Source organism: Microtus pennsylvanicus, chromosome 1, assembly GCF_037038515.1.
Source record: "Microtus pennsylvanicus isolate mMicPen1 chromosome 1, mMicPen1.hap1, whole genome shotgun sequence".
Classification (NCBI taxonomy): Eukaryota; Metazoa; Chordata; class Mammalia; order Rodentia; family Cricetidae; genus Microtus; species Microtus pennsylvanicus.
This window is the reverse complement of record NC_134579.1, coordinates 114,471,926-114,499,738: the sequence shown is the minus strand read 5'-3', so window position 1 is coordinate 114,499,738 and position 27,813 is coordinate 114,471,926. Positions and strand designations below refer to the sequence as shown.

Genomic DNA, 27,813 nt, shown 5'->3' with positions numbered 1-27,813 from the left:
CTCGGAACCATCCCAGGGCCGGCATACTAATGAGGAAATATACACAGCTCGTGCATCTCGACTGTGAAGCGGAATGCAGGTGGAGAGGGGATGGAGTGAAGCCATGCATGGTCTCCAGAAACCTTCCTGCCTGTCCTACCCACCACAAGCCCTTTGTCTACTAACTCATCTCCAGAGCCTCAGACATTTTCACGTTAAATGCTGACTCATTTTATGAAACCAGAGAAGTCACGCTAAAAGGGAGGGAATCAGTCCGTGGGGGGTCAGGGAGAGAACAAAGCAAAAGACAGGGACATTTGAGACAAACCACCTGACAGTAGAGCAAGCCTCCCTTCCGCAGTTTACAGGTAGCCACCAGGGGCCGCTGCTTGCAGTTTCCATAGCTAGGTCAGGGACCCCTTTACAAAGGAAAGCATTTGCAGGGAACCTGGGGGATAGATTTCCCAGGAGCCAGTAAAAAACAGCTCCAGACGCCCAACACGTAGGCTACGGGAAGAGCGATGAGAAGTGGTCTCCCACCTATGCACAATCTGCTTCTTACCTTTGGAGTCTTCTTTGGCCAGCTGACCACGGGGACCCCAGTGATGGCCAGGCTGGGGTCGTCATCCACATGTTCCTTCAGTACGTTCTGTGGCCAAACAAAGGATCCATATTAACTGGGGGTGAAGGGGAAATCTCTAAGGAGGTAAAACTAACCCCTCAAAGGCTTGCAAGCTTTCTCAGAAATAAAGATGAATAATGACATTGCTGCCTGTCACCATCTCCACTCTCTAGAAACCAAGTTACCAGATTTCTTATTGACTCAGAACATACAACACTCCTCTTCCCAAATCTTTGAGACAGGATTTCACTTTGTAGCTCCGGCTGGCCTGGAACCTACAGAGATCCTCCTGCCCGCCTCTAGAGTACTGGGGTTACAGGCATGCACCACACTGTCCACAGCATCACAGACACACACAGTTACTTCGTGTCTGTACTATACGCTCACATGTGTGTTCTCCACAGAGAATTCAGAAGCCAGAGAAAGGCCGTCCACTGTCTCTCTCTCCTCCTCAGTCCTTTGAGGCCAGAACCTCTTGAGGGCTAGACAAGGCACCGGCAAGTCCAAGGGATCCTGTCACTGCCCACCTCGGCCCTGGGATTCCAGGCTTGTGTAGGACCATGCCCAGCTATGCTGGGCTCCCAGTTCTGTTCCTTGTGCTTCTGCAGCAAACTCCGGCAGCAGACATTCCTAACTGTTCAGCCTTTCTCCATAGCAGTCCCATTCTTAGCCAGAGAAGCAGGGGTCTGAGCAGTTTAGACCCTTGCTACCTAGGAAATCAACTATGTTCTCAAAGATAGAAATAAAAGCCAGCCAGGCAAGGGGGTCCGTGCCTGCAATCCCAGCACTTGCTGGGATTCAAGGAGTTCAAGGTCATTCTCTGCACGCTGTGACTTCGAGACCACCCTGGGCTACAGGAGATCCTACCATGGGGGGGGGGATCAAGAAAAGAACAAAAATGGGGAGGAAGAGGGCTTTTTGTTTGTTTGGTTTTTTTTTTTTTCGAGACAGGGTTTCTCTGTGGCTTTGGAGCCTGTCCTGGAACTAGCTCTGTAGACCAGGCTGGTCTCGAACTCACAGAGATCCGCCTGCCTCTGCCTCCCGAGTGCTGGGATTAAAGGCGTGTGCCACCATCGCCCGGCAAGAGGGTTTTTTTTTTTTAATTTATTCATTTATTAAGGATTTCTGCCTCCTCCCCGCAACCGCCTCCCATTTCCCTCCCCCTCCCCAGATCAAGTCCCCCTCCCTCATCTGCTCGAAGAGCAATCAGGGTTCCCTGACCTGTGGGAAGCCCAAGGACCGCCCACCTCTATCCAGGTCTAGTAAGGTGAGCATCCAAACTGCCTAGGCTCCCCCAAAGGCAGTAAGTGCAGTAGGATCAAAGACCCACTGCGGTTGTTCTTGAGTTCTCAGTATTCCTCATTGTCCGCTATGTTCAGCTAGTCCGGATTTATCCCATGCTTTTTCAGACCCGGGCCAGCTGGCCTTGGTGAGTTCCCAGTAGAACATCCCCATTGTCTCAGTGTGTGGGTGCACCCCTCCCGGTCCTGAGTTCCTTGCTCGTGCTCCGTCTCCTTCTGCTCCTGATTTGGATCTTGAGATTTCTGTCCGGTGCTCCAATGTGGGTCTCTGTCTCTGTCTCCTTTCATCGCCCGATGAAGGCTAATATTCATGAGGATGCCTATATGTTTGTCTTTGGATTCACCTTCTTATTTAGCTTCTCTAGGATAGCAAATTATAAGCTCAATGTCCTTTATTTATGGCTAGAAACCAAATATGAGTGAGTACATCCCATGTTCCTCTTTTTGGGTCTGGCTTACCTCACTCAGGATAGTGTTTTCTATTTCCATCCATTTGTATGCAAAATTCAAGAAGTCCTTGTTTTTTACTGCTGAGTAATACTCTAATATGTATATATTCCATACTTTCTTCATCCATTCTTCCATTGAAGGGCATCTAGGTTGTTTCCAGGTTCTGGCTATTACACACAATGCTGCTATGAACATAGTTGAGCATATACTTTTGTTGTATGATAGGGCCTCTCTTGGGTATATTCCCAAGAGTGGTATTGCTGGATCCAGGGGTAGGTTGATCCCGAATTTCCTGAGAAACCGAAACACTGCTTTCCAAAGTGGTTGCACAAGTTTGCATTCCCACCAGCAATGGATGAGTGTACCCCTTTCTCCACAACCTCTCCAGCAAAGGCTATCATTGGTGTTTTTGATTTTAGCCATTCTGACAGGTGTAAGATGGTATCTTAAAGTTGTCTTGATTTGCATTTCCCTGATCGCTAAGGAAGTTGAGCATGACCTTAAGTGTCTTTTGGCCATTTGAAGTTCTTCTGTTGAGAATTCTCTGTTCAGCTCAGTGCCCCATTTTATAATTGGGCTGATTAGCCTTTTACGGTCTAGTTTCTTGATTTCTTTATATATTTTGGAGATCAGACCTTTGTCAGTTGCGGGGTTGGTGAAAATCTTCTCCCAGTAAGTGGGTTGCCTTTTTGTCTTAGTGACAGTGTCCTTTGCTTTACAGAAGCTTCTCAGTCTCAGGAGGTCCCATTTATTCAATGATGCCCTTAGTGACTGTGCTGCTGGGGTTATACGTAGGAAGTGGTCTCCTGTGCCCATGTGTTGTAGAGTACTTCCCACTTTCTCTTCTATCAGGTTTAGTGTGTTCGGACTGATATTGAGGTCTTTAATCCATTTGGACTTGAGTTTTGTTTGTTTTTTTTTTTTTTTTTTCTTTTTCGAGACAGGGTTTCTCTGTGGTTTTGGAGCCTGTCCTGGAACTAGCTCTTGTAGACCAGGCTGGTCTCGAACTCACAGAGATCCGCCTGCCTCTGCCTCCCAAGTGCTGGGATTAAAGGCGTGCGCCACCACCGCCCGGCTGGACTTGAGTTTTGTGCATGGTGATAGATATGAATCTATTTTAATTCTTCTACAGATTGACATCCAGTTTTGCCAGCACAATTTGTTGAAGATGCTCTCTTTTTTCCATTGTATACTTTTTGATTTTCGATAAAGGAGCTAAAAGAGGGCTTTTATACATTGAAAAATTCATGGTCACCAGGTGGTGGTGGCGCACACCTTTAATCCCAGCACTTAAGAGGCCGGCAGATCTCTGTGAGTTCGAGGCCAGCCTGGTCTAAAAAGTGAGTTCCAGAACAGCCAGGTCCACACATAGAAACTCTATCTCGAAAATAAAAAAAAAAAAGAAGAAGAAAAATTCATGGCCAAGGTTCCACAGAGGTGAGTGACAAGGGCCTAGGTGACAGGGCTGAGCCCAGCCTTTACCCCTTCCTAAGCCTTGCTCCCTCCTACTATAAATGAGCTAGGCAACTCAATGATGTGGCTTCTTACACAGAATGAGGTTTTTTTTGGTTTTTTTGTTTTTTTGGTTTTTCAAGACAGGGTTTCTCCGTAGCTTTTGGTTCCTGTCCTGGAACTAGCTCTTGTAGATGTAGACCAGGCTGACCTCGAACTCAGAGATCCGCCTGTCTCTGCCTCCCGAGTGCTGGGATTAAAGGCGTGTGCCACCACCGCCCGGCACAGAATGAGGTTCTAAAGATGCCATGTAAAACACCAGAATATGCTAAGAGTCCATATCACCCTCTAAGAACCTGCAAATTGCACACAAGGCTATGAACACAGTGTGATAGGTCAGCATCCCAGCCTAATACATCCGATACAACTGATTTTCCTGCCGACATTTAGCCAGATGCCAGCTAAAAGCACTCATCCAGTGACATTTAAGGACATGGTCATTCACAGAGGAAGATTTACTAGGAAGAGCAGAAGAGCTCAAAACATAAATGTAGGTGAAGATTATTTTACTTTAAAAAAATTCATGTGTATGTGTGCATGCACATGCATGCTGGAACAGGGGCACACACGCTCATACATGCAGAAGCCACAGTGTGCATGTGGAATTCAGAGAATAATTTCATAGTCAGTTCTCTCCTTCCACCTTCCATGTGTCCCAAGGACCCAGCTCACACTGTCAGGACGGCAAAGCCTGTATCCAATGAACCATCCTGATGACCCTGAAGATGATTTTAAGGCATTTTCTCTGATCTATATGACCAGACAGGAATCTAAGCCACTTCTGACTCTAATTATTGCCCTGCTTTCTTGGTTCTCAGAGATGGCACGGCAGTTTTTCCACTCCCCGTGGGAGGCAGCAAACAGCAGCTCAAGCCGGCTGCCTGCCTGCCTTTCATTCTCTGCCAGGGACATCCGATTCAGCGGTGCTTGCTATTTATAAGATACCTTGACTGAGCTGGGTAGCAGTGGTTCACGCCTTGAGTTCCAGCATTTGGGAGGCAGAGCCAGACAGATCTCTGTGAGTTTGAGGCTAGCCTGGGCTACAGAGTTAGTTCTAGGACAGCTAAAGCTACATAGAAAAGAAAAGCTGTCTCAAAAAACAAAACAAACCAACAACAACAACAAAAAAAACACATCTTGACTATGTTATGGTTTAAAAGAGCAACGTCTCCTACAAGCTCCTGCATGTCAACACTTTACCCCCAGCTACTGACAATTTGGGATTAGAAAACCTTTTAGAAAGAGGGGCTACATGGCAAAGATAGTCTGATAGGGTGGGGGTGGAGGGTTACAAGCGAGCACAATTTCCTGCTTGTGCTCTCCCCGAGTCCTGACTGCTGCCCAGCCACAATAAGCTATGCCAACAGCTTCCATCATACTCCCCTGCCACCGAGGACTGACTGCTTCTCAAAGTATAAGCCACAACTTTAATCCCAGCACTCGGGAGGCAGAGGCAGGTGGATCTCTGTGAGTTCAGGGCCAGCCTGGTCTACAGAGTGAGTTTCAAGACAGGCATCGAGGCTAGAGAAACCAAACAAACAAAAAAGAAACTATAAAGCACAACAGTTCTCCTTTGAGCTGCTCCTGCCAGGTATTCCGTGTAAGCAGTAAGAAGAGAAATGAACACACTGTCGCATGGCCAAAGCTCCACATAATGACTAACCATAGAAACCTTCCAGAAGATAGAACTCAAGACAGAAAGCTTGGAGCCTCCAAAGAAGGGCATGCTACTAAACACCAGACCAGAGCCTCCTCCCAAACTGCCAACATCATAAAAAAACAGGTTAGTCTGAGAAACTGTCCAGCAAAGAGAACTGAGGAGATTAAATGTGTTGGGGTATCAGGGACAAGATTCTGGGATAGTAGGGAATAACAAAACCTTCAATTTAAGGATTGTGTCGAATGTACTATAGTGAGATGGGAACAGGGCTTGAGAGGTTCTATTTGTCTAAAAGTTAAGTATATTAATTAAAAATGTTTTGCTTTAAAGACATAACTGTAATTCTGTCTGGCCTTGAACTCTCAGATCTGCCTGCTTTTGTATTCTTTTCATTTGATTGGTTTGTTTGAGACAGGGTTTCTCAGCGTAGCCTTGACTGTCCTGGAATTCAATCTGTAGAGCAGGCTGGACTCAAACTCAGAGATCCGCCTGCCTCTGCCTCCCAAGTACTGGAATTAAAGGCGAGCACCAACACTGCCTGGCTCTTTATTTTTTAATTGAATATAATTTTAAAGTTTTCCTAGGTGCTCTTATATCCTAGACCTCACTCACATACCAAAGAAAGCCAAGTTCCAATCTGTTTGGCACTTGATTGGCCACCAGGGGGCACGATGGGCCTTGTCTTGTTGAGAAATATTTTCTTTTGTAAAGGCAAGAAAGTCAGGGGAGGCATAACCTAATGGGAGTTTTCTGTCTCATTAAAAAAAAGACAGGCCGGGCGGTGGTGGCGCACGCCTTTAATCCCAGCACTTGGGAGGCAGAGGCAGGCGGATCTTTGTGAGTTCGAGACCAGCCTGGTCTACAAGAGCTAGTTCCAGGACAGGCTCCAAAACCACAGAGAAACCCTGTCTCGAAAAACCAAAAAAAAAAAAAAAAAAAAAAAAATTAAAAAAAAGACAGAAAAAAGTTGTGTGGAGAGGATGATGTCACAGGATTCCTTAGGCTCTGCCTGAATTTATACATTCCCAGGGACTGTTAAGCACACAGAACCAAGACTGTGCGCCCACACTGCCCCAGCGCCTAGGAGTTAAACCATATAAGCCTGTGGCTCTGGCAAACCCAGGGCAGGCTTCCTGCAAAAGGATGGAGCTACCACGAGGCTCACGCTCCTAGAAACTGCCCCACATAAGGAGCCACAGGCTGGCTAGGCCTTGCCCTTCTTCCCTCCATGCCAGCTTCCCTCAAAGAATTTACCCAGGAGATTTGGGCTCCACTGCTCCCCAGGGCAGGGTGCTAATCACCGAAGTCCCCTCTATGCAGTGACTAAACTCCCACTAACAAGGCCGGGACTGACGCCAGCAAAGAGCACCGACCCAGGGGTTAAGGGAGGGTCTACAAGGTCAGAGCTGCTTGCTCCAGGGAATCCCAGGTACCAGTCTATCTGGGTCATCGCTGACCTCCCTCCATTCCATCTGTACCTGAAAAATCTCACTGTAGATTCCAGTGTGAGCCTTTAACTCTAAACTCCAACCCATGCAAATGGAAATTTCCAATCTTATGTGGAAAAGAGGTCTCAACAAAGTGCCCTGAATGCTGGGGCTACCTACGTTTACCAGGTACGGGTTTGCCTGCGTATCTGACTTCACCCAAGTCCTGCTCTCTCTTCTTTCTCCCGAGGCTGTACAGCCAAGGGGACACAGGACACAGAGGTCATTCTGTGGTCGCCCTGGAAGCCAGCCCCTGGCTGCTCACTTCCTGCCTTTTGGCTCCTCTGAAAAGGTTCCTTTGAAGTCAGCAAGAGGTGATTTTACAAAGTCATCAGGGTTGGAGGAGGAGGACTGATTGAGCACAGGCTTAAGATGCAAAAGGTCCTGACCCAGCTTCGTGAAATACTCACACGCACACATACACACGTGCACACGCACGCACGCGCGCACACGAGACAGACAGATAGGATAGACAGTAGGTTCCAGAGTGGAGAACTGCAAGACCCCTACAGAGAAAAAGGCTCTGTCCCCCTCCCCACATCAAGGATTCGTGAGCTCAGACCTGACTAGAAACAAAACTGTTTTTATTCTAAGGTATCTGAAATAATAATGACACCAACTCACTTCAAGTTTACTACACACTTCAAGGCCTTGCTAGGGTCTTACATGTGTCAGTCATGACATGGCTCATACCTCCTCCCAGCATAACAGACTGCGCAGTGACTGCAACCTGACTCCACAACTATCCTCAAAGACAAGCAACAAGCCGTGCAGTGGTGGCGCACGCCTTTAATCCCAGCACTTGGGAGGCAGAGGCAGGTGGATCTCTGGGAGTTCGAGGCCAGCCTGGTCTACAAGAGCTAGTTCCAGGACAGGCTCCAAAACTACAGACAAACCCTGTCTTGAAAAAACAAAACAAAACAAGACAAGTAACACCCATTTGGACAATATGCTTTTCCTTTTAGATATATTTATTATGTATACAGTGTTCTGTCTGCAGGCCAGAAGAGGGCACCAGATGTCCTTATAGATGGTTGTGAGCCACCATGTGGTTTCTGGGAATTGAACTCAGGACCTCTGGAAGAACAGCTAGCATCCAGTGCTCTTAACCTCTGAGCCATCTCTCTAGCCCAGGAAAGTTCATTTTTTGTTGTTGTTGTTTTGTTTTGTTTTTTGTTTCCTGAGACAGGGTTTTTCTGAAGCTTTGATATCTGTCCTGGAACTCGCTCTGTAGACCAGGCTGGCCTCAACCTAACAGAGATCCACCTATCTTTGCCTCCTAAGTGCTGGGGTTAACTGTCCAAGCGCTGACTGACAAGGCACTCTTAATTTAGAATTGACATCCATTTGGGCAGTGCACTCTTAATTTAGGACTTTCTTCTCCGTTAAGTTTGGAGTTTGATGTTAGAACAATACAGCTGATCTCTATTTGGCTGTTAATAAAAACAAAACAAAAATAACAAACAAACAGAAAACCTTGGCCAGTATGTTACTTCATACCCATAATCCTGATACTTGAGGCAATATTACTACAAGATTAGGACAAGATCAAGCTACATATAGACATATAGCCTGGGCTATAGGGTAAGACTGTGCCCCCCCCCAAAAAAAAAAAAGAAAAGGAGAAAAGAAAAAGATGTAGAAAAGGAACAGGGGGAAGGGAGAAGGGGGGAAGGGAAGGAAGAGAGATAAAAAGAGACTTCAAAACAGGAAAACCTCACTTTGGTCTTTCACTCCCACAGCCCTGGGTAGCCCCATAATCCCCAGTAGTCCCATAACTCTACTGTATCCCATGATTCCACACGATTAGATAGGTGATTTTCTATGCCATGATAACTTGATGACAGCCAGAACATGAGATCCCGACAAGGGGGCATGGCAGCACATGGTTAGTGGTTAGGATGCTCTGCGCTCACTCTGAGAAAGTCATCCCATCTACACCCTTGGTGCTCTCTGCCTACTTAGGCCAAACCCTTCACAGCCCCGCCACATGCTGGGCTGTATCCTGGTCATTCAGAACCAAATTGAGGATGACAGCAATGCGTCCATCTTCCCCTCCACCGGGAGACACAGCCCTCTTCCTGAGTTCTAGCTAAAACAGAGACATTTCTAGGAGAGACAGCTTGCTAGGCAATCGGTGAATTACTTCACCCCACAATTGCTGCTAATCAGTGTGTCCCCAAAATTCATGTGCACTTAGAGCTCCAGAATGAGACTCTGGGGATGGCTTCTACACACTTAATTACGTTGATGTGCGCTGCTGCTGGATTCATCTGGCCTGAATCCAATGGCTGGTATCACTTGGTGACAACAGAGAGGGGGAAAGCCATTGGCAATCAATCTTAACCACGGCTGAGTCAGGAGTGACACTAACTCAAGCTGTAGTCGTGCTAACTAGCAGCTGCTGGAGGAGAGGAGGAGCCAAGGGCGACCACTGTCCCAGAGCCTGAGGCCTGGGTGTGGCTCTGCAAACACCTTGCTGCCAGGCTTGCGCGAGCTCCAAGCCCTGAAGGAGGCTGTTCGGGCTCCTAAGCAACTGAGCTTAAGGTGGTGCTCTGTGACATCAGTCCTGGGAAACAAAGGCCAGAGGTAAGTGTTCCCTAAAGAACAGCTGAAAGGTGGGAAAAGAGGAGGAAAGGATCATGGGACAACAGAGGCTGGCCAAAGCTGGAGCTCGCTGTTCCTCAGAGTCAGTCCATGCCCCGGTCCCCTGCCATTGTGCTATTTGAACTCTTTCAAAAATTTCAGCTTTTATTACATTTATTTACCTTGTAGGGGGCATGCACGGTCACAGTGCAAGGACAGAGATCAGAGGATACCTTTGGGGCAATTAGTCCTCTCCCTCCACTAAGTGGCTTCCAGGGACTTAACTCCCATTGTGAAGCTTGGCAGCAAGTGCCTTTACCCATTGAGCCATCTTTTTTTTTTGTTTTTGTTTTTTTGAGACAGGGTTTCTCTATAGCTTTGGTGCCCGTCCTGGAACAAGCTCTTGTAGACCAGGCTGGCCTCGAACTCCCAGAGATCCACCTGCCTCTGCCTCCCAAGTGCTGGGATTAAAGGCATGCGCCAACACCGTCCGGCCCATTGAGCCATCTTGCCAGATCCCGTTTCAGTTCGTTATTTTAGATTTACATATTTATTAATTTTATGTATTTCTCTCTGTGTCCGTAAGTTTATATGTACCATGTACATGCAGGGGCCCAAAAGGGAAAGAAGGGAGAGTTCCATACCCTGGAACTGGAGGTACAGGAGACTGTGAGCTACCATGTGGGTGCTGGGAACCAAATCTGGATCCTCTACAAGAGCAGTTAAGTACTCCTAACCACCCGACCACTGATCTATCTAGCACCCCTTTTTAGTCTTTAAAAAAATTGTTTAAAATTTTTTTGTTATATTTACTGGTGGGGAGGCATCCCATTGTATACCTGTAGAGGTCAGAGGCTAGGTCAATCAGTCAAGTCAATTCTCTCTCTCTCTCTCTCTCTCTCTCTCTCTCTCTCTCTCTCTCTCTCTACCATGTCTGTTCCAGGGATTGAATATTCAGGTCATCAGACTTAGCTGAGCACTCTAGCTGGCCCAGGTTTTATTTTTCAGTTACCTGTGCATCCTGTCTGTGTGTGGTATGTGTGTATGAGGCCAGGAGAGGGTGCTGGTTCCTCTGGAGCCGCACTTATAGGTGGTTGGTTCCTGGAACTCAACTCTGGTCCTTTGAGAAAGCAGGGAGAACTCCAAACTATGGAGTCATTACTCCAGCCCTGCCCACATCAGTTTTTACTCAAGTACCTAAGTTCTTCAGAGTGACCAAGAGACATCAGAATCTGGTCCCAAGACAGATCAAGCACATCATGTCTGATATCTTTGTTTTGTTTTTGACTTTTTGAGACAGCATCTCACTACGTAGCTTTGGCTGGCCTAGAACTCATTACATAGACCAGGCTAGCCTTGAACTCAAGAGATCCCCGTGCCTCTGCTTCCTGAGTGCCAGGAAGTATCTTCGTTTTACAAGGCACCAGAAAATAGGAAGCAGGATGATGTGCCCAGGGCCACATGGCAAGGGGTGGAGAGCAAATCTGAACTCAAGGATCTCCTGTATTCTGATTTCCTGGTCCTGCTATCCAGAATCAGTGTATTTAAAGAGAAGTATTTCCAGGCAGTTGGCAGAGTGCCTTCACAACACGCAGACAGCCCTGGCTTCAGTTCCCTGCCACCACATAAACTGAGCACAGTGGCACGAGCCTGAATTCCCACATTTGGGAGGTAGAAGCAGGAGGGCTAGAAGTTCAAGGTCCTCCTGGACTATGTAACAATTCTGAGGCTATCCTAGCCTGGGATATAGGAGGGTCTGCCTCAAAGATGAAGGTAAAATGAGAGACATCTCTGAAGACCACCAGCATCAGCTTTCTGGAGAGCTCCTCAAGGCGGTGACGAGGATGACTTCTGCAACCTTCTCTTATTGAGTAACAAATAAGACCTAATGAATAAGACCGTCGTTCAGCTAAAAAGCTAAATAAAAGCCCAGCCAGGCAAGCCACAGCGGTCCTGTTCCTCAGCACCTGCACCTTGTCTCACAGCACTGGTGCTGGACTCTGCTCCCTCACCTTGACAGACCTGATCACCAGCAATCAAATGCAGCCTCGGAGGTCAATGCAGAGATACAAGAAGAGGAAAATCTGGCCAGGAGCCGGAGCACTCCCTGTCAACACACTACTACACACGGATTCTAGCGAAGTAAAAGGCATCACGGAGAGTTTAACCCGCTTACAGTATTTTGGGAACTCAATACTATTCTTTTGTGATGGATAAAAATTTAAAAACCAGCCTGGTAATAGTGGAGCATGCCTTTAATCCCAGGAGGCAGAGGCAGGCAGATCTCTGGGAGTTCGAAGCCAGCCTGTTCTACAGAGTGAGTTCCAGGACAGCCAGGACTGTTATACAGAGAAACTCTGTCTTGAAGAACCAAAAAGAACCTGCCCAGGATGTGTGATGCTCTGCATCCATCTGGTACCATAGACAACAAAATCAAATTAGTAAGTGAGGAGCACCTGGATTAGCGATTGTCATTCAATGGTTCCATATACCTGTGATAACAGTATATGATAACAGGCTATCTGAACTGAGCCCCAGTGTTTCACACACTCCCAACCCCCAGCTTTTTCCCTGACTGTCTGAACCCCTGCAAGGCCACACAATGCTGCCTAGATAAACTACCAATTCCCAAGGAAGAAACATAAGTTCGGTTTCTAACACTAGCAGACAGCAAGTTCCACTGCCCTCATCAGATGCTGGAGCAGCAAGGGGAGAAGTCTTATAGCTTCATAACTGCAGTCTTAGCGATGCTACAGAAGCAATTCAGCACTTGGAGTCTGTACTACCAGAAGCGCCTACACAGTGGGACGCCCAGCAGGCACTCTGGCATCTCTCCTGGATCCTCCTATCCCAGCTCTACCTGGCCCTCTGGGCCGACTTCCTAAGCAGATGCAGCTGAGATCATGGCAACCTCTCAACCTTAGGCTGCTGCGTGGTGACTATATAGCCAATGGCTAGCTAGGAGGACGGTCACCAGCTCACACTCTAAGGAATCAACCCAGAATGGCAAGCTCTATCACCAAGAGATAGAAGTCTGTCTCCCAAATCCAATAGAATGCTGTTGCAACACACACAAAACCTTCTTCGGGAGAGCCTCGATATTCCAAAGAGTATCGAAGAAGCTGCTATCACTCACAGAGCAAGCCTCCACCCAGCTGCTAACAGTGGTTCCAGATTCCATAACCCAGATAGGTTTGCCTAGCCCAAGTACCATCCCAGCACCTGGACCAACCCCAGAAGAGCTAGCTACCCCTACCCGACCCAGCCTTGGTCCCTGCCCACCTTTACACCTTCCAGGAGGGCCTGGGGGTCCTCGATGCCCTCAGGGACACACTTCTTATTCTCCGGAAGCGACTCTAGTTTTTCGACCAAGGCTTTTAGGCCCTTCAGTTCAAATTCGGTAAGGTGGGTCCACTTGGTAGAGAGCTCAGTGGAAGGGGAGCCTGTGGGAGTCTTGGGGTAGTCTATGGGCATCGTTGTGGACTTGACACTTTCCTCGGACTCATTGGACAAAGTCCTCTTGAGGAATCTCATGGCAGGGGCTTTGGGCTTCTTCCCTGTGTGCTCCTGTTCCTCTGAGGGGGTGCTGGTGGGTGAGGTGGGGCCATCGGAGGGTGGCTTGGGTGTTTTATCTGCACCATCCCTTTCCTCCTCTTCCTCCTCCTCCTTTTCCTCTTCCTCCTGGGGCTGCTGCTCACAGGACTCCTCCTCCATGTCCAACCAGGAATCAGATGAGAAGTCGTCTACACTGCCTTTCCTTGGGGCATCTGTGGGGAAGATGGTGAGATACAATGATGATCACTTAACCCCTGCTGGAAGCTCTGTGGATTCCACTCACCTTACTGTAGAGAACAAGGGTCTAGTCCAGGTCTCCTGGCCTATAGCAGGGCAGCAGTCAGTCATACACAGGTTCAAATCCGAGCTCTGCTTTTTCCAGTTCTCTGCACCCACACAGGGTGCTTTACCACAGATAATATGCCTGGCACATTATCATATACATACAGGTCACTCAATGGCAGAGATAAAAAGACAGACCAGTGGTTAAATACAATCACTGCTTTTTTTTTTTTTTTTTTTTTTTTTGGTTTTTTGAGACAGGGTTTCTCTGTAGCTTTGGTGCCTGTCCTGGAACTAGCTCTTGTAGACCAGGCTGGCCTCGAACTCCCAGAGATCTGCCTGCCTCTGCCTCCTGAGTGCTGGGATTAAAGGCATGAGCCACCACCGCCCAGCTACAATCACTGCTCTTGCAGGGGACCTGTGGTTCCCATCACCCACATGGCAGCGCATAGCCACCTGTCACTCCAGTTCCAGAGGATCTGATGCCCTCTTCTGGACTTCACACAGTATCCATACAAGCACATACACATACTCTTAAAATAAATAAACGTTAAAAAAAAATTAGTCAAGTGCTGGCAAGAAGGTTTAGTGGGTAAAGGCACTTGCTGCCAAGCCCGACAACTTGAGTTCAATCCCCAGCACCTACATAGCAGTAGAGAAAACAGACTCCTGAAAGTTGACCTTTCACCTGAAAACACGGGGGGGGGGGGGGATCTCACCTACACAGAAAGGGGAAAGGAGAGAGGGAAAAAGGCAGACTAAATAAATGTAATTTTGGGGGGCTGGAGAGATGGCTCAGAGGTTAAGAGCAGTGCCTGCTCTTCCAAAGGTCCTGAGTTCAATTCCCGGCAACCACATGGTGGCTCACAACCATCTGTAATGGGGTCTGGTGCCCTCTTCTGGCCTGCAGGCATACACACAGACAGAATATTGTATACATAATAAATAAATAAATGTTTAAAAAAATAAATGTAATTTTGTAATTTTAAAAAACTTATTTCAATGTTTATTTTATTTTATGTGCATTGGGGGTTTTGCCTCTATATATGTCTGTATGAAGGTATTGGATCCCTTGGAATTAGAGCTATAGGCAGGTTTGAACTGCCATATGGGCGCTGGGAATTGAGCTGGTATCCTTGGGAAGAGCAGCCAGTGCTCTTATCTGTTAAGCCATCTCTCCAGTCCCAAAAGATGTAATTTTTTAAACTTTGAAAGTAGATTAGTAGAAAAAGATCAGTCCAAAACACCAGACATGATAGGATTCTATTCGTATAAAATATTAGCAAGGTGGAGGGATTTCTAGACAAAGCAGACTGGTGACTGGTGACAGTTGAGGGCTGGGGATGGGCAGAGATAAGGAGATGAGAGGTGGCCAGGTGTGGTCGCATGTGCCTTTAATCAGCCTGGTCTACATAATAAGACCATGTCTCAAAGACCACCAAAATAAAAATAGCCCCCCCCAAAAAAATGAGAGCTTACGGAAATACTCCTTCTGGAAACGGGCATAGTCAGAGCTGATGGCTATGCACACCTGGAATAGACCAAAGGGCCCCCAAGTGAATCCCTGGGATGTACAGCCCTGGGTTCAGTTCCCAGCTCAGTAGCAACCAGCAATATGCCTGAAATTCCTGCACTGGAAAAGTGGGGCAGGAAGACTAAGAGTTTGATGCTAGCCTGACTACACAGAGAGTTATTTCTAGACCGGCCTGGACTACATAGCAAGGCTCTATCTCAAAACAACAATATCCAAACAAAGACAAAAACAAAACAAAACAAAACACTTCCATTGTCCAGGCCCAAACCCCCCAAATACCACAAAAGGCACAAAAGCCAAGACCGAGGGAAGGAAGGGGAAAAGACCCATGAATTAGATACAGCGGAAGAAACTGCACACGCTGTGAACGTGAGGTTTGTGTCTTGGGATAGGAATGGACTTCAGTTCATTTTCCCAGAAACTGCCCCACACAGGGAAGAAAATCTGGCTCCTACAAGCTGACCAGGGGTCCCTCTAACAGCCAGATGGGTAGGCATCTATGAATCCAGGGATGGCTGAGGGCGTTGTCCCTTTAAGAACCAGCAGCAGGTGAGGGTACTGAAGCAGAGAGCCTAAGCACTTTCCCTCCCCCATCCCAGACCCCCTTCACCCTCAAACCTGTGTTGGCAGCCCTGGCTACCCTCCCTTCTGGGTAAACTTGGTCTGGATTATGGAAACTAGCTGTGTAACACAGGTCTGCTCCGCTGGGTACAAAAACCACACCTCAGGGTATTGTAAGAAAAGTCATGTAACTACAGAGGGACCAAAAAAGCCTGGGTTGTCTGTTGGATGGTCCTGTCTTAGCTACGCTGGCTCCTGCACGCATGCACAGTCATAGGAGGGCGTGACAACTATGTTTCTTCTGAGGGTTGCAAGTGCCTTTTCTTGGCTTCCGTGTTCCAGATTGGAGGCTCTTAAGCAGGGCTATTTCCTAAGAGGCTTCCTGTCCAGCATTCTGGCTTCAGAGAATCCCAGAGGACCCAGGGCAATCTGCAGGCTCCACGACTGGCCAGACAGGCAGCTCTGAAGGCTGCAAGCAGCTTTACTCACCAATAAGCATTGATTCTCTCTGGTATTCCTGAGTGAGGTAGGAGCGCTGGGTCACACAATACACATATCTCTCCAAGACATACCAGCACATTTCATAGTAGAAGGGGTAACGGAACTTGGGCTGAACCTGGAAGCAAAGAGAAGGCAGGCAAGAGGTCAGTTTCTAAGAATAATGGTGGAGACACATGGCAGGCAGCTGGGTCCCTGAAGCAGAGCTTAGCATCTTAGCAGGAGCATAAACAGCAAAAGGGAAAAATGGGAGGTGTCACTGGTGGGAAAGCAAGAGGGAGGCCTGGAAGGGGTAGGTGCCAGAAGCATGCATGGATGAGGCGGAGAGAGGCCTATGGAAGGCATCAATTCTTTTTTGTTTTGTTTTTTTTTTTTTTTTTTTTTTTAGTTTTTCGAGACAGGGTTTCTCTGGAGCTTTGGAGCCTGTCCTGGAACTCCCTTTGTAGACCAGGCTGGCCTAGAACTCACAGAGATCCGCCTGCCTCTGCCTCCCAAGTGCTGGGATTAAAGGCATGCGCCACCACTGCCCAGCGGAAGGCATCAATTCTTAGTCCCTAAGATACCCATCCTGGAAGGTGAACAGGGCCCACTGTGTGCAGAAAAAATTCTTCCCTGCCAGCTGCCAGCACTGTGAATACCTGCAAACAGAACCCCTGCCTGATCCCTCTACAACAGACATGGGCTCCTCATTCTAGAATATTCTTGCATGGGTTCTCTTGTTTCTCCCTGCCATGGAAAACTAATGTCCACTCCCAGTCCTTATCTTCAACAGCTGTTACACAGCCTCCTGAATTCTTGGAGGAAGGCTAGGACCGGAGGGATGCTATGAATTGTGGCACAGCCTCGCCTACCTCCCAAGGGTGGGCCCCTTAGGAGCATCCGGTGTCCTGCCCCTCACATCCACCTACAATCCTGCTTGTGTGTCCACTAAGGATGCTAAGGGACACAATTCCCCAAGGTGACAAGGTGAGACATCACTGGGGTCTGGTGGCAGGGTATCAGTGGAGGCGAAGAAGCAGCGCATCTAAGAACTGTAAAATGTGTGGCCTGCGAGGGGATTCAGATCGGTGACAGTACAGGGTCTATTTAGAGAAACTGGCAATGAAAGAAAGGAAGGAATAACACATTATCAATGACCTCAGCATGGAGGAACCTTCCAGAAGCTACAACCTGAAAGAACATGGAAGCAGCAAGGTGACTTCATCTCCCATTGTGGGGCGCTCTCCTCCTCCACGCACTGCACAGTGGGTCCTACACAACCCCCCACACTCTTCTCTGCCTGTTTTTAAGGATGCATCTGTGAAGGTCAGAGACTCGCTCCTCACCTCTCTCACCCTTCAGCAAGCAGCCCTTAGCCCCACGTGCCCTTTCTGTGCTGACCCGACACGGTGCCCTGGTACCTCTTAAACAAAACCAACTTTGAGCAGAATCAAGTCCTCCATTACCTAAGACGTATTTATCTCGTGTTCTCTAAGCATCATACTGAAAAGGACCTCCCTCCCCACCTGTCTCCCATTGCAACCCACTTTGGCTAACGTCTCAGCTCCCAAGCCCTCCTCCACCTGGGAACCAGCTCCACTTCACCTCCCTGCCTCTGGTGGATGACGTGTTTAGGGATGAGATTATGATTTGCTGCATGCTTTTCAGCTCCTCTGGGAGATGCATGGAGTTGGGAGCAGAATCAAGTGTTTTCCTTGGCTCCAGCTATTTTCGGAGAAGTCCAGTTTCACTGCTGGGATGTGGGGATGCCTTTGATCGGTTACTCATTAGTGCCCCTGGGCAGGAGAGGGGCTCTAGAGCTTGAAGCAGACCTTGACCTCCTATGATGAAGAGTTTGAGGGGAGGAGCTGAGCCCCATCCCTATTCCAGAGACTGGTCCAAAATATTCTGAAACAAATTGCCAATCCCTAAATCGCGAGCTGAGGAAAACAGACCCCCGCATTCAGAACTCCCAACAGCGAACTTGATGGAGCGAACACTTGGAACTTTTGACTTTTTAAAATTTTTTATACTATCCACGCCACTATGCCCTTGATGGGCACTGTGACACCAGAGAGTCCTTCTAGATTAGGGGGAAAATTAGAGGGGGGGGGGGCTGTATTTCAAGAGAGGACGGCAAATCTCCCCCTCTTTGTTGCTGAACCCAAGGGAAACCAGCTGGGTGGAAACAAATACGGATGAAGGAATTCAACTCGGTTTGGTCTTTTTTTGTTTGTTTGGTTGGTTTTGGTTTTTTTTGGGGGGGGAGGGGGGAATTTAATTTTTTTTTCCAAGAGAGAACTGCAGAAAAAAAATTGCAAAAATTGACTTACAAACAGGTTGTCGCCTTCTACCCTCCGCCTTCAGAAGGTTTCAGCCACAAGCCTGGGAACATTAAACACACGGTTGCTCAATATTATTTGGTGACAAACTTGGAGCCTCACCAGATTGAGTTGTTAACCAACCTCTGTCAAAAACAAAGGGCAAGGCAGTCACAAAGAAGGTCCTGCGCCCTGTCTAGAGGACAATTCGACAGTGGATCTCAGAGGTCCAACTGGACTTCCAAAGGCCCAGTAAGTGGCATCCACCTGGCCCAAGCCCTTCCTCAGAGGCCTGAGTCATCCAAGAACTGAGCGAACGCTGAAGGAAGTTGAGGCGCTCTCTCTGCACCTAGGGCCCAGGTCTTGAGAAATTAAAATGCAAGAGTGGGCGCAAGTATCTTAAATTTTGTTTTTCTCCTGGAAAAAAAATATCAATGGGGAAAAAATAAAAACCCAATGGTAGGAGGGAGGGGAGAGGAAAGGAAAATAGTTTGCGGGTTTCTGAACAGAGTCACTGGCTGAAAAGGGAGGGAACGTGAGGGGTGCCGGCATTACCTTTTCGGGGAAGGCTGTTTTCACTAGAGTCATTAGGGGGAAAAAAAGACAAGCATAAGAAAGACAGCAGTTTGCTGAGAGGTCATCTGGACCACCCTTCCTGCCCTCACAGCTAACTGGAGCTGAAGGGCGTACGTCACAACTGCTGTGACGGAATTACTCGCAGGGCGGCAGTCTGTTCTGCTCTAGCCTTCCCATTCCTGTGATCTTCAGAGCGGGAGATTCCCAGAAGGAACTGGTCCTCTGTCAGCCCTTAGAGGCCTAGACCTGTCTGCACTGCCTTACGGGGGCCAAGTGTCACCTAGCATCTAGCACAGAAAAATGAAATTATTTCCTAAATGTGGAAGAATCTTAGGATTTGAGGGCTAGATAGCCCATCCGACCCCGCGCAGCATCACACAGGAGGACCAGATAGCCCATCCGACCCCACCCAGCATCACACAGGAGGACCAGATAGCCCATCCGACCCCACCCAGCATCACACAGGAGGACCAGATAGCCCATCCGACCCCACCCAGCATCACACAGGAGGACTAGATAGCCCATCCGACCCCACCCAGCATCACACAGGACCAGATAGCCCATCCGACCCCGCGCAGCATCACAGAGGAGGACTAGATAGCCCATCTGACCCCCACCCAGCATCACACAGGAGGACCAGATAGCCCATCCGACCCCACCCAGAATCACACAGGACCAGATAGCCTATCCGACCCCCACCCAGCATCACACAGAAGGACCAGATAGCCCATCCGACCCCACCCAGAATCACACAGGACCAGATAGCCCATCCGACCCCACCCAGAATCACACAGGACCAGATAGCCCATCCGACCCCCACCCAGCATCACACAGGAGGACCAGATAGCCCATCCGACCCCACCCAGCATCACACAGGATTATAGCCCATCCAACCCCACCCACAGGAGGGCTAGATAGCCCATCCGACCCCCGCCCAGCATCACGCAGGAGGACTAGATAGCCCATCCGACCCCCGCCCAGCATCATGCAGGAGGACTAGATAGCCCATCCGATGCCCACCCAGCATCACACAGGCAGACTCCTTTTCTAAAGTCAAACCCACACTGAGGGGCGAGGGGCTCCTGCACTGGCCTTACTCTGGCCAACCTCCAGTGTTTGTTTCCAAGCAAAGTCATGTTTTAGAACACTCTGGGAAAAACTATTTTTAAGTGGCCATAACCTTCTTCAAGGAGCTGATACGGATGGATGGAATTGAGCTGTATCAGGCTGACAAGTAGTCCTGACATTTTATCTGGCTTCCAGTACTCTCTCTAGGGCCTTTTGTCTGCTTTGGCTCCTAAGACAGAAACAATTGGACCTTGTAGCCAAGCCCCTCTCCAAAGACCAGAAATCAAAGCAGATTAAAAGGCCTGCTGTTGCTTCCAGCTTAGCCTGTCCCCCCTCCCCCGCCCCCCACAGCCATCCTTACTCCAGCCCTAGAGCCAACAATCTGCTTCGGAGAAGCCAGATGGGTGCCCCCTCAGAGACTAAGGACAGGCGGCCCTGGGGGAGGGAGCCGACGGGCATCTTACTGTGATGAGATACTTCACCAGAGCAAACAGAATGATGCTGTGGGGGTAGAGGGTGGGGGGGTCCATTACCCTGACTCCTACTTGAGTGACACCAGTTGGGGAGAGGAACTAGGCTCCTAGGGGTAATAACACGGGCAGTGGGGGGGGTAGGTGTTCTGAGATGGACAATCAGATTCCCTTGGGAGGGGACGGCTACCCAGCAAGGTGCCAGAGAAACTGAGAAATCCCAGTCTGACTGTGGCTTTCAGGAAGTGCCTGCGAAGTCTGGGCCTGACTTCTCCTTTGGAGTCCCAGCCTTCCATCCACACTGGCAGGTTGCTGCGCACAACAAATGGCCTGTTTCTCAGGGTTGGCCAAAGAACCATTGGCATCACTTGACTCAGACTGAAAAGTGACCATTTGGGCCCAGACAGTGCCTTTTCCCTGGACAGCACAGAGGACGCACACCTTTCGAGAAAGGCAGAAGAGCCTATGAAACAGGGTCTGCAGAGGATCGTGGCCCAGGACGGTGTGAAAGTGGGCATCGCAAGCCAGGAAATCCACAAACTGGACACGCAATCACGCCCTGGGCCCCCTCAACTGCCTGCCTCACTTTAACTCCAATGTAGCATCCCATGAAAATGAGCCCTAAAAACAAGACTGGAAAGATACATTCTGATCGGAGCAGCTGGAAGTATTTCTCCAGAGTCCAAGCTCACCATTTTCTTTTCTTGGTTTTTCAAGACAGGGTTTCTCAGTAGCTATAGGGCCAGTCATGGAACTCGTTCTGTAGACCAGCCTGGCCTCAAACTCAGAGATCCACCTGCCTCTGGCTCTGCCTCCCACGTGCTGGGATTCAAGGTGTGCACCACCACTGCCCGGCTGCTCATCAATACTTCTTCGGGGTCTAAAAGTCACATCTTGAGGCAAATCCCAAGTAGAAATGTCACGTATTCTGTTTATACAATGGAGTTCTACTCAGTTATGAGATCGCTGCCATGTGCTACAACATGGATGGACCTTGAAAAGGGGCATCATGCTGAGTGGGAAAGTTCAGATATAAAAGGCATGAACTACATGATTCCATTCGTAACAAATGCCTAAAACAGGCAAATTCATAGAGACTGAAAGTAGATTAGAGATCTCCGGGGTTGGAGAAAGAGGGAATAAGAAATGACTGCTAATGGGTGCAGGGGTTCCTGGGGTGTATGTGAAAACGTGCTGGAGTTAGTGGTGATGGCTACATACTAAGAACACAGAACTTCACATTTCCAATGGTGAATTTCACGGTATGTGAGTTATATCTCAATTCAAAGAAATATTTAAACAGCCACATTAAAAACAGAAGAGGAAAGAGGAGGGAGGATATGAAATAGGCCCTTTCCATCTCAGTTTCTTCCTTCCTTCCTTTCTTTTTTTTTTTTTAAGATTTATTTATTATGTATACAGTGTTCTGTCTCTAAGTATGCGTGCAGGCCAGAGGAGGGCACCAGATCTCATTACAGATGGTTCCCAGCCACTCTCACCCCTGAACCCGCCTCAAATGCCTAGGTGCATGTGATCAAGCGTAGCATGGAAGGAAAGTGGCCAAGTCCCAGGCACGGACATTCAGAGAAAACAAACTCCAGGAACAAAAGGTACATATGACCCTATCTTGGGAAATCTGATAGCTGAGAAAACATCGCCCAAGTGGTCACAGGGAAGCCTCACCCCAAACAGCTTTTGAGGGGGATTTGAGCTCAGCAGCAAGACTAAAAACTCCAACTTCTTTCCATCAGACTTCAGTAGGAAAGATATGACCTTGGACCGGGCTGGCTCTTTTTCAAGCCTCCCCAGCCCCTGCAAACTTCAGATCCATACACCTTTCTACACAGGCAACGAAAAAAAAAAAAAAAAAAGCTGGGTTCCTCCCACCTCCCGCTGTTCTCCCAAGACAAATACACACACTTGCTCAGGTAGAGTTTCCACAAAGTTTTTTTGTTTGTTTTTTGCTTTGTTTTTAATGATAAAATGTAGCTCAGCCTGGTCCCACTCTCTGTAGCCCTGGCTAGCCTTGAACTTTGGATCCTGCCTCCACTTCCCAAGAGCTGAGACTTTAGGAATGCACAATGATGCCCAACTTCCCCACAGAGGATTCTGTCTGCCTCCGGCCTGGCGGTGGACAGAAACTCCAGGGATTTAGGGCTCTACTGGAGAATGTCTTGGCTCCCTCCAGAACCGGAACCAAGGCCCCAGCTTGAGACGGGGCAGCAGTGGGGAACTGAGAAAGACTAGCATAGCCCCGGGGCAGAGGGCGCCCTTACCCGGGTTCTGTCCTCAATCTCGTAGATCCGCAGCTGCATGGGCACGTTGAAGCTGTGCAGGATGTTCCCGCCGAACACCAGAGAGTCCACAGGGGTGTATACCGCATGGATCCAACCTGGGCGGGGAGGGCAGAGGGGGCACCAATGTGTAAGGACTTGCGGTGCCTGGCATTTCAGACACTAAAGCTCCTGGGCAGCCTGAGGGACTCAGCCCAGAGCTCCCAGAGGCCCCAGTTAATTCAAGTCTGGGATGCTGCAGGCAAGTGCCTGCCTTGAAGACGCTGATGCAAACCTACCTCCTGGGACTCAAGTCAGGATACCTGTCAGGAACAGAATGCCCTGGTCCCTGCATCCATGCTCAGCCCCCCAGCTCTGGGAAGACAATGGTGGAGTCTACAAGGTCTTACTTCTGCATCTGCTTGGTGCAACTGTATCAGCATAAAATCCTATTTGCATCCTTTTCTATACTGGGGGTGGGTGGGCAGCGTATGTGCACGTGCACCTGTGTGCACTTGTCCACGGAGGCCAGAGGCCAACATCAAGTGTCCTCCTCGAGCGCTCTGCACTTTACTTTTGGCAGCAGGGTCTCTCACTGAACCTGGATTTTCCTGACTAGCTAGACATCTGTCTCTACTCCAAACGTCAACCCCCAGTGGTGAGGTGACAGACACAGAAACTGAGCATCTGTATACTGTAATAAAAATAACAACAACAAACGGTGTCTCTTGCCTCTGCCACCTGTCAGGTGATCTTTGCAGAACCACATTTCTGGCTTTTCACCAAGCAGAGCTAAGCTGTCTGCTACTGCTGCCATGACCACCGTCACTGATGTTTAAACAACACCTCCTAAGACAGGACTGAGGATGTCTGGAACCTCGGGGTCCTGTTCCTATGCTCCACATGCCCACCTTTCTTTCCCTCTACCCAAGCCTGAGCCTCGGTTCCAGATTCTCCCTGATTTGGCCATGTGTGCCCACTTGAAGACGACTGACTTCCTTGTGGAAGTTGGTGAGCCAGAACTCAATTGCTACAATTGCCATTTATGTCAGTTTGGAAAAGGACGGTGACCACGGTAAGATGTATTGATTAACCCAGACTCCCCCTGCAGGCAGACTGACATCTAGTACCCTAACGTGTGAACAGAGGAAAACAGGAAGACATCATTGTAAGTAGGCAGGGAATCTAGAAATTCTGGAAGGTTCTACACACTTTCCTTCTCACCCAAGGGCATCACGGGTGGGTCAGGAAGACTCACTGAGATTGAAATGGCTGCTGAGTTCCTTTCCAGCCCTGCTTACAATTGCTTCCACTGACTCAATACTGCCCTTGGGAAGAAAGGGGAAGAGAGGCTGTGGCGTTCAAAACTCATTCTTCCAAGGGCAGCTCATTCACCACGATACTCTGGGAGGCTGGTGTCCTAGTCTGTAACAGGGCAGGGGAGGCTGGTATCTGCCATCAGCAATACAAAGGCAATGAATGCCTCATATTCAGGCCAAGCAGCTAGGGACAATGCAGCCATGGAAGGAGCAGAGTGACCTACAAAACCCACTGCAGGGGTGATTTCTGGGACCCAAGGGGGCCAAAAACAGAGGCACAGAAGTCTCACCTACAGTCCCAGTGCTCAGAAAGCAGTCTATGAGCCCCTTGGCACATCTGCCTCCATTTCTGTAGTTGCTGAGGAGACGCCATCGCAGAGTCCATGACCAGCCCACCCCCATGCCCTGGACACTGTGGCTGCCAACTAGCAAACTCCAGGCTGTCTCTGATCCAAGGCTATGTTAAGTTTGCTCTACTTCGTGCTGCAAAATGGGGAGATTTCACCTGAGAAACTGAACTGCTTCCGTCCTCAGAATGTGGGAAGATACACAAGGCAGGCCCCAGTCTTCCTTGGTCCTGAAGCGCCAGAGCCAAGCAGCAATTGCCCAGTTTCCCATCCCTCCAGCACGTGCTAAGTTCACCCCCTTCATTCTGCTTCTTCCCTGGTCCTGTACCCATTTTATAGGTGGACTACCAAAGGCCCCATCACGTTACACTGTCAAGGACTCAGAGCCACCATTATTCGTAGACCAGGCTGGCTCTGAACTCACAGATCCATAGGCCTCTGCCTCCGAGCACTGGGAGTAAAGATGTAGGCCACCTCAACAAGCAAAACTCTTTTCTTGGTTTTTTTTGAGACAGGCTTTCTCTGTGAAACAGTCCTGGAACTCACTCTGTAGACCAGGCTGACCTCAAACTCACAGAGATCAGCCTGTCTCTACCTACAAGTGCTGGGACTAAAGGTGTGCACCACTGATGTGGGACACCCGTCTATATGCTGTGAATATGTCTTATTATCCTTGGTTAAATAAAGAAGTTGCTTTTTTGTTTTTTGTTTTTTTTTTTTCGAGACAGGGTTTCTCTGTGGCTTTGGAGCCTGTCCTGGAACTAGCTCTTGTAGACCAGGCTGGTCTCGAACTCACAGAGATCCTCCTGCCTCTGCCTCCCGAGTGCTGGGATTAAAGGCGTGCGCCACCATCGCCCGGCAAGAAGTTGCTTTTTTTAAAAAAAATATTTATTTATTATGTATACAGTGTTCTGTCTGTGTATATGTCTGCAGGCCAGAAGAGGGCACCAGACCTCATTACAGATGGTTGTGAGCCACCATGTGGTTGCCAGGAATTGAACTCAGGACCTTTGGAAGAGCAGGCAATGAAGAAGTTGCTTTGACTGAATATAGCTATGTGGGAAATCTAAACAAAGACACAGGGAAAAAGAAGGTGGAGTCTGGAAGACACCAGCAGCCACCAGAGAAGCAAAATGTGAGGTAATAAGCCACAAGCCTTGTGGTAAAATACAGAATAACAGAAACGGGTTAAGTTGTAAGAGTTAGTTAATAAGCCTGAGCTAATAGGTCAGTTTATAATTAATATTAAGCTTCAGGAACTGGCAGGCAGGAGAGAAACTTCCAGCTACATGCCACCACAACTGGCTTTTAATTTTTTGGGGGGTTCCAGCAAAACTCTTGAGACAAGTAACATTGCCACCCATACTAGCTTCCCCCTGCCTCAGGTTCCCAAGGGATGGTTCTTGCACCAAGGCAAGGTCAGGGAATACTTAAGATCAGCCAAAGTCTCTGAACTGCAGAATACTTCTCAGACATTTCCAGCCTTCAGGTATTCCTAACATGACTGCCACCTGGCTGGACATGCACCCGAGAGGGAGGGGCTGTATCATACATCCCCTCAGGCCCTCCCTCACTGCCTGCAATCAGCCTGGCTCCAAGAACATTTGCTAAGTGAGTGCTTTTTTTGGGGGAGGGGGGGATTCGAGACAGGGTTTCTCTGTGGTTTTGGAGCCTGTCCTGGAACTAGCTCTTGTAGACCAGGCTGGTCTCGAACTCACAGAGATCCGCCTGCCTCTGCCTCCCGAGTGCTGGGATTAAAGGCGTGCGCCACCACCGCCCGGCTAAATAATTTTTTTGTTTTGTTTTGTTTTTCTTTTTTTTTTATTTTTTGGTTTTTCGAGACAGGGTTTCTCTGTGGTTTTGGAGCCTGTCCTGGAACTAGCTCTTGTAGACCAGGCTGGTCTCCAACTCACAGAGATCCGCCTGCCTCTGCCTCCTGAGTGCTGGGATTAAAGGCGTGCGCCACCACCGCCCGGCTCTAAGTGAGTGCTTTAATCTCGGAATGTGGGAGGTGAGTTAGAGGATCATGAGTTCAAAACCACCCTCCACCGTCACAAGTCTGAAGTCAGCCTGGTTCACATGAAATGCTTGCACACAACCAACCAACCAAACAACCAACCCACATGAAGATATTTGCTTGTTGAGCTGTTTGTTGGTTAGGTGGGTTTGGGTTTGGTTTGGTTTGGTTTGGTTTGGTTTGGTTTGGTTTGGTTAAGTGAGAAAGTAAGTTTCCCAAAGTCACATGGTCAGGAAGGGGCAACAGAATACAAGCCAGGTGAGCAGTGTAAAAGCTGGGTACACCTGGGTACCTAAACCTGTCCCTGAAACTTTATCAATTGAGAAACAGACCTTTGGCCAGGTATCTTTATTTTTGGTAAAAAGGGCATAGGGAGAAGAGGGGCTTGAGTTTTCCCTTATACACTGACAACAAAAACAAACAGTGGGCACAGAATGTTTCCTGCTCAGAATTATTACCCATAACTCACCTGGACTGTTGCAGCCAGAGCGGGAGGCCAAGGCCACACACGCGGTCAGGACATCAGAAAAGAGATGTCCCTTGGCTCATCCTGATACAGCCCCTTGACTTCCTATTGCTTGACACTCATGTTTGCCTCTAATGTCCAGGGTGAACCCAGTGGTCTCCTCACTAGATGCTCCTGGCACTCTGACCTGTGCTACCGTTTCCTGTACCTCCATGATGGCCCGCAGATCCACAGGATAAACCCAGCAGGCCCCCTTTTCTGATCTTCCCCTTCTCGGTTCTCTTCAATGATCTTCCTCTTGATGGGAGTTCTCCTGGCCTGTCCAGGAATAGAGACCGAAGAGCCACCAGCGCTGAACTTACATAGCCCCTCTGTCCTCAGACACAGGAAGGAAAAGCAATACACACTCTAACCCATCAGCCTCCTATGAACTTTCAAAGAACTGGAGACCTACTGGGAGAGAGGCGGACACTCAGCGCTTAAGGCAGCAGAAAACATGCCTAAGCTTTCTAGGGTGGGCTGACGTGTTACAGTTCATTTGGCAGAGCACTTAGCCAGTGTCTGCGAGGCCCTGGGTTCATTCCTCAACAGACCATAGATCGATAGACAAACAGACAAATTCACTGTGGAGGCTGGTCATTGTGGTATATGTCTGTGGTCCTAACATTTGGGAGGCAGAGGCAAGAGGATCATGACACCTAGCCCATTCTGTGTTATATATCAAATCTGTCTCAAGCTTGATAAGGTCCCACATGCCTAAGATCCTAGCACCTCAGAAGTAGAGGCAGGAGGAGCAGGACTTGATGATCTTTCTCGGCTACATAGTGAAACCAAAGCCAACCTAGGTTACGTGGGACCCTGCCTCAACACCCCCATCCCAATACACACAAAAAAAAAAAAGCTGACTAAAAAGGAAAAAAAAAAGAAAGAAAGAAAAGAATTAAAATTTA

General features: G+C 48.6%; 1 protein-coding gene across 15 annotated transcripts in view; it reads right to left on the bottom strand.

The window, feature by feature from the left end:
• The window catches only part of Kdm2b (lysine demethylase 2B), a 128,326-nt gene that overhangs the window by 55,516 nt on the left and 44,997 nt on the right, over nucleotides 1–27,813 (bottom strand). For all 15 annotated transcript variants that reach the window (XM_075979554.1, XM_075979598.1, XM_075979546.1 and 12 more), the window contains 4 exons: nucleotides 22,718–22,833; nucleotides 16,019–16,145; nucleotides 12,880–13,364; nucleotides 542–628 (listed from right to left, as the gene is read on the bottom strand). In XM_075979554.1, coding sequence (XP_075835669.1) covers nucleotides 542–628; nucleotides 12,880–13,364; nucleotides 16,019–16,145; nucleotides 22,718–22,833 — 815 coding nt within the window. The remainder of the gene's footprint in view (nucleotides 1–541; nucleotides 629–12,879; nucleotides 13,365–16,018; nucleotides 16,146–22,717; nucleotides 22,834–27,813) is intronic.